The sequence below is a fragment of the Alligator sinensis genome, unplaced genomic scaffold (genome assembly GCF_000455745.1).
Source record: "Alligator sinensis unplaced genomic scaffold, ASM45574v1 scaffold1408_1, whole genome shotgun sequence".
NCBI lineage: Eukaryota > Metazoa > Chordata > Crocodylia > Alligatoridae > Alligator > Alligator sinensis.
The window spans coordinates 265,309-273,799 of record NW_005842519.1 but is presented as its reverse complement, the minus strand read 5'-3'; the positions used below and the strand labels follow the sequence as shown (position 1 = coordinate 273,799).

The 8,491-nt window shown below is 52.2% G+C and overlaps 1 protein-coding gene across 6 annotated transcripts in view; it reads left to right on the top strand.

The window, feature by feature from the left end:
* DYSF (dysferlin) overlaps positions 1-8,491 on the top strand; it is a 198,223-nt gene that overhangs the window by 143,679 nt on the left and 46,053 nt on the right. For all 6 annotated transcript variants that reach the window (XM_025213299.1, XM_025213297.1, XM_025213301.1 and 3 more), the window contains one exon: positions 8,221-8,319. In XM_025213299.1, coding sequence (XP_025069084.1) covers positions 8,221-8,319 — 99 coding nt within the window. The remainder of the gene's footprint in view (positions 1-8,220; positions 8,320-8,491) is intronic.

The window sequence follows — 8,491 nt, the reverse complement described above, 5'->3', positions numbered from 1 at the left end:
TTAAACATAATAAACCTCAAGCTCTAAAGAGCTGGTGATGCCTCCCGGGGAAAACTTTGGAAACCATCCTGGTCTGGAGAACGTGGCACTGCGACAGCCCATGTATTTGTTCCTTCCTGCCTCCTCTTTCTTTATTACGAGGGATCTTCACAAAAAAACAGGGTCTTTTGTTGCTTAGACATGAGGCTTGGGGTGGCTGCAGCTGGGAGAATTTATGTTAAATATTTGGAAAGACCTTTATGGCCCTGAAATTCAGCCCCGGCACCGGGTGCGCGGCATGCTTTTGAAGTCCACTGGGCTCCATGTGTCCATGCACGGGGCCTGAGTATGGCGTGAAGAGCCCAGAGGGCAAGGAAATGTGTTGGGAAGAGGGATATGGATTTGCTCTACATGGGGTGCCCATCTCAGAGGACTTGCCTTGTGTCTTTTACACTTAAAATCACAGAAAATGAGGGTTGGAAAGGTCACATCAATCCAACCCCCTGCTCCAAGCAGGACCAGCCCCAACTACATCATCCCAGCCAAGGCTTTGTCTACCTGGGTCTTCAACACTTTGAGTTCCCATAGTCCCCAAGAGGTGCTGCCTTCATCTGCTGGGGAACCTATCAAGCCCCAATGTCCAAACTGCCATGGGGCAATGAAACTTGGCAGAGAGGCGCCTTCAGACTAGGCAATCTGCCAATCAGCACTCTTGAATCGGCATCTTGCCACCAATAGGATGGCTGCGTGGAAATTAGCCATAGAGGAAGAGTGGCGATGTCACAGCAGCTCTGCTTTAAGCATTGCAAAAAGCCATGACCGGATCCTGCTGATAGCCTGTATAAATCCTAGCGGTTAGATGCAGCAGCCGTTAGTAATTCAGCTTAATTACAATGCCGTTGCCCTAGATAGAGCAGTAGGAACAAGGCTGCGGGGCATCTTCTCATCAGGGCAAGTTTGGGGAGTCTGCGGTGTTCCTTCGACCCCGTTCGCATCTCCTCTCTTCTCCTTCTCCTTCACAGCTCGCTCTCATAGAGTCATAGAAAATCACAGAAAATGAGGGTTGGTCATCCAGTCCAACCCCCTGCTCAAAGCAAGACCAGCCCCAACTTGCCCTCCCTTGGCTTTTGTGTCTTCCCACTTCTAGCTCTCTCCCTGCCTCTGATCGCTCCTTCAGCCTGTCATCTAGGGGCTCCTCCAGCTTTGGATGGGGTCTTACAGGGCTCTGCCCTTGGTGCCTTTTTCTACCTGGATAATGTTAGCCACAGACACAAATCTAGTGACCGTTCCTGTGCCGACGACTCACAAATTGGTCTCTCTCTGCCCCAGACCCATCTCCTTTCATCCAAGCTAAAATCTCAACCTGTCTTTCTGTTTCGCTGTGATGAAGCAGATAATAAATGGTACTAGTAATTATTCCATGACTTAGATCACTCAGGGCCAGGGGAAAGGTGGAAGAGCAGCTGATTTGTTTAAAGGTCCCATTTTAGCATTTGTTGTAGCCAAGTGCTGTGCAGACACTGAGCTAGCGTGCTTTCATATGGAAGCAATTGGCTGAGCGTTAAGTGGTGTGTGTGTGTGTGTGTGCACATGTGCAAGCGTATGCATGTGTATGTGTGCGTTCGTGTGTGAGTGTGTGTGTGTAAGGGGGGTTGTGCCATGTTTTCCATGCATAGCAGAGACTGACATTTTGCTCTAAGCGCCCTATTCAATTCAGCCTCCCACAAGGAGTTGCATGGAGGCAGTATCCCACAGTGGCTTAAATTCCCATTGCCCCTTGTACCTTCTGGGCGGCCGTCTCCATCCTTCACGGCTGGCCTGAGAGAAACCACCGCTGGTTTTCTAGACGGGCCTGAAAGTCTTCTCACCCACTCCCTCGTTACGCTAGTACAGCTCTGCTGACTGCCGCTTGAAAAACGAGCCCAGCAAACCCCAGGACAGCTAGAGCTGAGCTGTAAACCCATCCTGAGCGTGCCCTTTGGGACAGGCAGCTCCATGTTGTCATTAGAGCCCTGCCGAGAGGCTCAGGACACCTGCTTGTGCTTCCCAGTTTAGTCACATAAACCCCCGTTTGACCCGCAGGCACGTTGCTTGCTCTCCCCTGGCCTCACCTTCCTTCTGTGAAATGGGGTCAGTATCAGTCCTCCTTTGCCAACCTTCACCCATGCCCAGCCAGGGCAGGTGCCAGCTCTCACTGTGGGAATGCATGGGACTCATGCCACGGGAGCCAGGTCTTCCTCAGGTCCCCGAAGGGCTGCTGAACTCTGCACCCGGCGCTTGGCTGCAAGTGTTACAAGGGCTTTGGACATGGTTTTGGCTGCTTGTCCCTCCGCGGTAACATATAAATCGCCCATCAAACGGCGGGTTAGCGAGGGTAACCGAGGCTAGCAAAGCGCTGCAATCTGCAATCCATTTGGAAGAACTGGCTCTTTGCTGCGTGGGCTACTTCCACATCGCAGCGCAGATTTCACGGCTGATCCTGTTACCGCGAGCTGGAAGAACCGCCGGTCTCTGATATCTCCAGCTGAACCCAATAGCTGAGACCCTGCTGTGAAGCCAGGAGAGGGCCCTTCCTCCCCCCTGCCTCCTTTGACCCTTCCTGCAGTCGCTTGCTCGGGGCGCTGCGCGGTGCGAGTGACGGCGCTGCAGAGGGAGGGGACCTGGAGGAAAGCTCTGCGTGGGATGGGATGCAACGGGGCAGGTAGGGCAATGTGTAATGCAGGATAAGGGATCAGGGCAGCGTGGGAAGCTGCAGAGGGGGGTCTCTAGGCAGGATCGTGGCCACTGAGCCAAGGAGAGCCATGCAGTCTAGTGCAACGGGCAGCAGGTGAAGGAGCAGGAGGCCTCTGCCACTGCCCTAGGCATGTCCCTAGTCAAATCACCTTCCATCCCACGGGCTGTTTCCCCTTCTGCTCCCTTTGCCTCCCACCTGGCTTCTTCCTTTGCCTCAAGCTGCATGAGCAAGGTCTTTGCCTTCTCTCACTCTGCCTTCTCAAGTCTGTGCTGCTAACCCCTGCTGCTGCATGAAGGGCACAATCTCCCCAGGGCTCGGTCCGCAGCGGCTTGAGAGCTGGCCGAATGGCCCCGCGACACGGGGGAGCTGGGCCTTTAAGGACAGGCCACGATCCGACACAGGTCTGTTAATGGTGGGAGAATCAAATGGAGAGCGGGGACAAGGCGGGTGGGTCTGCCTGCGTGAGCAAAGCTCCCCCTTGCCCCTACGGAGACGTGGATGGAGCCGGAGACGCACCACGTTGCAGGTCCCAGTGCTCTTGTGTCTCTGTGCATGGTCTCCCAGGCAGGGGAAATGGGGGAGCAGCTGTTTAACATTTTTTCCCCAGCCCTCCCATCGTGGGAACCCTGGAGCCTTGTCTCCTGCCTTTCTTCATAAGGAGAAACCCCTCCCTGGGCTCCGGGTGGGTCACAAAGTGAGGGTGGAAAGGCATGTTTCTGAGCAGCACGGTTAAGGTTCATGGTAATGGTGTCTGCCAGACCGGCAGCCCTGGTATCAGGGCTCCCCTGCCAGCTCTGCCACTGACTCATTGTACAGCTTGGGCCAAGTCACGCGACCTGCCCGTGCCTCAGTTTCCCCACTCTGCAGGGTTGGGGTAGTGCTCCTACTTGACGGTGGGGGGATGATAGTTCAGTTTTCTGGCAGCCTCTGAGGTTTCTCAGCTCGGTGCTGCTGCAGCCTGGAACGAAACCAGAGCCTTGTGAACATCTCCCTGAACACGGAGTGGTGTTGACACTTCTGGGTTTGGATCCAGACCTGAGCTCTTGCTTTCTGGCATGTGTCTATGCGAGCAGCGAGGACCCTGCTGTTGGATGGAGGAAGACCCGGGGGCAAGTCCTGTCTCTCCCTGGGTTCAGAGTTTTTCATTCAGACTCAGGCAATGCAGGGTCCCCGTGTCTGGGTCTCCCCCATCCCACAACCACTGGGCTTTGGAGAGAGAGAAAATCTCAGCCTTGGAGACACATTTGTGCACGTTTATGAGACAGCTTTGCTGAGATGAGATTTCCTTGAAATCATTTCAGCCCACTCTCATTTATGCTTGTAGCACAAAATACATCCTTGTGCAAAGGGTCGGTGCCTGGACACAGTTCTGTGCAAGTCCCTTTCAATCTGATCTCGAGGGTTTAACATCCAACCTGCTTGCCCTCTAATTGCACCAAACTTAGGCCCTGATTCAGGAAGGCACTTTGCGCCCACACCTGTGTCCTATGCACTTCAATGGGGCTCAAGCACGTGCTGAAAGTTAAGTGCTTTTGGTGAACCAAGGAGTCGCAGAAGCGTTTGGCTGGAAGCGCCATCAGCTTTTAAAATGCTGTTGCATCTTGGATGTTCTCAGTACCTTAATTATTTTAGCTTATAAACCACCACCCATTTGGCCTTCAGATCTGACACTTGAGAAGAGCAAGCTAATCCTTTTGGTTTCCCATCGCAGGACTCATAAAGCTAGTTGGGAATCGTTCAGGAACGCATTATTTACTGGAGAAGGCCAAGGGTCCAGGAGAAGTTTATTGGGTCCAGGATGACATTTCAGGTCACAATCAGAGAGGGAGGTCCCCAGGCCTGGTCATCGGGGCACTCAGAAGGGCTGTGGGGGGCTGACTCAGTCACAGGCATGCAGAAGTGGGGCTGGAAGGGCCCTGCAGAGGTTATATCCAGTCCAACCCCCTGCCTGAAGCAGGATCAGCCCTGTCCAAACCAGCCTGGACAAACCATCCTCTAAATTTTTAATGAAACGACCGTCAACCCTGACACAACACAGATGTCACACCTGAGCCTGCCACAGGTAAAGCAGGAAAACCACGGCAGCCGCCGTGCTGCTGCTGCAAAAGGTTGTTAATAGATGCTCGAAAGATCCCAGGTAGAGGCCGCGCTCCTGCTGCAGAGGTAGAAAAACCCGTCCAGTCCATCCCAATCTGACCATGGGGTGAAATTCCTTCCCGACCTCAAATGTGGCATCGGTCTGACCCTGAACAGAAGGGCGAGACCCTCTCCCCGGACCCTCCGGCTTTCAGTCCCAGCAGGAGCCTGGGCACAGCCCAGTCCCCATCCCCAGCCCAGGTTGCAGGAGCACCTCCAAGTCTGGGGGAGGCTTAAAACCCCCCTGAGCCATGAAGCAATGGGCAGGGAGGGGACAACCAGCCCAGCCCAAAGCCTGGGACATCCCCATAGCAAAGCACAGGCATCGCTGCACCTAAACCGTCCCCAAATAGTGTCCGGCCAACCTCTCCTTGAACCCTCCAGTGATGGAGAGTCCACAACTCTCTCCAGGTAGCACAGGATCTCGACACCAGCTTTCCTCTATACCTGGAGAGTGCCCTGACCATGACGTTAAGGCAGAGGGAGCTCAGTCTCCTCCTGAAGCATGATGAGAAAATGTTTGAAACCTCACATGCCCAGCTTGGCTCACAGGTCTTCCCAGTCCCTCGTACTGCTGTGGGAGGAAGCAAATAACCCCATCCCCCTGTGAAAGGGTGGAGGACCAGAGGTGCAGAAGTCCTTTGATGCCCATGGTGATGCCCCGTGGAGGAAATCGGGCCCCGTGGGGCTCGATCCTGCCCTCCTTGAAGCCAGTGACCAAGCTGCCATCTGAATCGGGGCTTTATTAATATATTCGGGGCTGGAAGGGACCTCATGAGATCATTGGGTCCAGCCCCCCATTGCATTTGGGCAGGAATGACGGCTGGAGTCAATAACCGCCCCCCCCCAGCAAGGTGCATTTATTGAGGTGTCTAGAAAAAAACCAGGGGAATAGGGATCATCGGAGAGGGGCTGCACCCAGGAGCAAAGCACAGCTCATGGCACGTACCCCATGCCCACCTCCCATGGCTTTCAGGGGAGATGTGGCCCAATGCAGCAGGGGCTGGATTTCACCCGCAAAGACCCAGGAGCAGAGTAGGGAATAGAAATGCAGACATCCAAGCCGGGCCCGCGCTCAGCGCTCAGCGCCGCTGCTCAGATAAGACACTGAGAGTGCTTTTGGCTGCTGCCTGGTTATAAAAATCACATCCCCTCATCACTCGCTGGTGCGCTGGATCTGTTGCTTTAACTGGCTTTTCCATTTGCAGGCAAAACGATTAACGGCCTTCGCTATTAATATTCCAGCTGCTTCTCTCCCTCCCTCGCTCGCTTTTCCCTCGTCTTATTGTCACATCAGTAGAAATCAGCAAAAGTATCTAACCAAATTCTTTGTCTTGGGGCTGCAGAAGATACCATGGGTAAGTCGTCAGATTAGTTTAAGTGCTTTCTTTATAACTCAGTACCTGTGGAATGTCATAATAAAGCCATGATGGTTAAAATGTAGCGTTTTAAACAATAAAACAAGAAGAGTGATGAAAAGCGAGATTTTTTTTTTTTAATTTTTTTTTTTTGAAAGAGGGAGGCAGCAGAGGCCTCAAACTTAATTTATGTAATATTTCTATTAAAAACAATGTCTATTCAAGACGGCAATTTAAAGCCTGCCCCGTTGGCTTCAAATATAAATCCAATAAACCTCTATTATGATTCCTCCATTAGGTCAGTGTGGTGGAATTTTGTGGACTTCTAAAATAAGACATCATTATTTTTCAGGAATGTTTCATGAATCACGGTCAAAGCCCCTTCATCTTTGCTTGCATACATTTCAAAATTGTGCCCTTCTTAAAAATATCTCTCTCGACATAAAAGATTTTCAGGATCCAGCAACCGGCTCGCTGGCTGGAATGAGCCTCGCTCTCCCTCCCACTTTGCCTAACAGATGAGGCAAGGGCTGCTTACTGGCACGGAGCCTCCTGCACTTAAATTTCTGCCTTTAAATTAAATTTCTCAGCTGTATAGAATTGGTGATTTATTCCTCTTGTGTCAACCTGAATAGTTGTTGCCCTCTTTCAGGGAGAGGTGCAATTTCTTGGGAGCAGGGTTTGCTCGAAGGGCATCTTTATCTATCTATCTATCTATCTATCTATCTATCTATCTATCCCAATACTCTTCATCCATCCATCCATCCATCCCAGTACTATCTATCTATCTATCTATCTATCCCTTCAGTATCTAGGAACCACAGCTATGGGCCACAGCCCTGGTATGCTAAGTGCTATACAAATACAGAACTGAAGGATGGTCTCAGGCCATGAGATCTTACAGTCTAAGGCGTTGCCTTTTGTGCCCCTATAACATTTTTTATGATGGCACAAGGGCCAAGCAAGTGGATGCCCATACCCCTTGTTGCACCAAAGTGTGGTCGTGATGAAGGTGATGATCTTTGTGCCGCGATTTGGCAGAGGATGTCTTTATTAATGGAGAGAGAGCATCGGCAGCCATCCATCCTGGAAAGGTGCTCCGGGGGCTTGAGGGGCCGGATCCTGTGCAGCCTAGAAACACCCATGTAGGAACTTGGGAGCACCTGCCCGGCTTTCCCCACTTATTGAGACGTGCCCCTGAGATCTCTTCTGGGATGCATTACTGTAAGTGGGAAAACCCCAACTTTCTCTGCTGATGGAAACGCCCTAGAGATCTGATATAAAGCTCTCCTTCAGGTTGTCAGGAATACCCATGCGCTGGTTGACGTTACTCCGAGGTATGGGTCATTTATCCACAACCCCGGTCAGCTTCATCCCAGGGTTGAATTTTGAAAACAGGCTCTGACTGGCTCCCTCATCGCTAGGTCCTATAATAGCTCCTATGGCTGGGAGGTCCCTTGGTAGAGATGTTTTAAACCAGCCTAAACGACATGTCATGTGTCCGCACCGTGTGCTTACCGTGAGGATTCATTTGTTTAAGGGGGTGTGCAAGTGCTTGCGCACAAGCACATCGATCTGGGGCCTAATTACAAGAGCCCGTTCTATGCTCCTAGTGCAATGCCACCACGACTGACACACGTCTCTCCTCGGTGTCTCCATCCCGTTGGCGTCTTCTCGTGAAAATCTGCTTTGGGGGAAAGAGAGGCCTTAGAGGCACCTTGTACGTCCTGAGCTCTGAGGGATGCTGGCTGCCATTTGGGCTACCATACCCGAGACTGAACCAAGGCTAAATGCATAGAAAACTCCCACGAGCCAAGCTCTGCTTTGTGGCTTGTAGCAAACTCCCCGCCACCAAGGCTCAGTCCCCAAGAGAAACGTCCAGGACATGCTGGGTTTGGCAGGTCCCTTTCTGCCCGTGGATGGGATTCAGTCACAGGGGTTAGGCTGAAGGATGCTGTTATTGGGCAAGGCAGGTTTCCTAAGGCAGAGGCTTTGTGTTTTCCCCTTCTTCAGGAGGAAGAATTCATTGACTGGTGGAGCAAGTTCTACGCTTCGACGGGGGAGAGGGAGAAATGCGGCTCCTATTTGGAGAAGGGCTTCGACACGCTCAAGGTAACTCCTCTGCATGGAGGAGAGCTCTCCTTGTAGCCGAGAGGGTCCTAATCCATTTGCACGAGTGTTTGCACGTGAATCCCATGATACCTGCTGTCTGCAAAGGGAGGTCGATTTGAAACGAGACATCCCGGGGGCAGGGAGTTTCTCCAGACCTTCCCTTGCTCCTGCT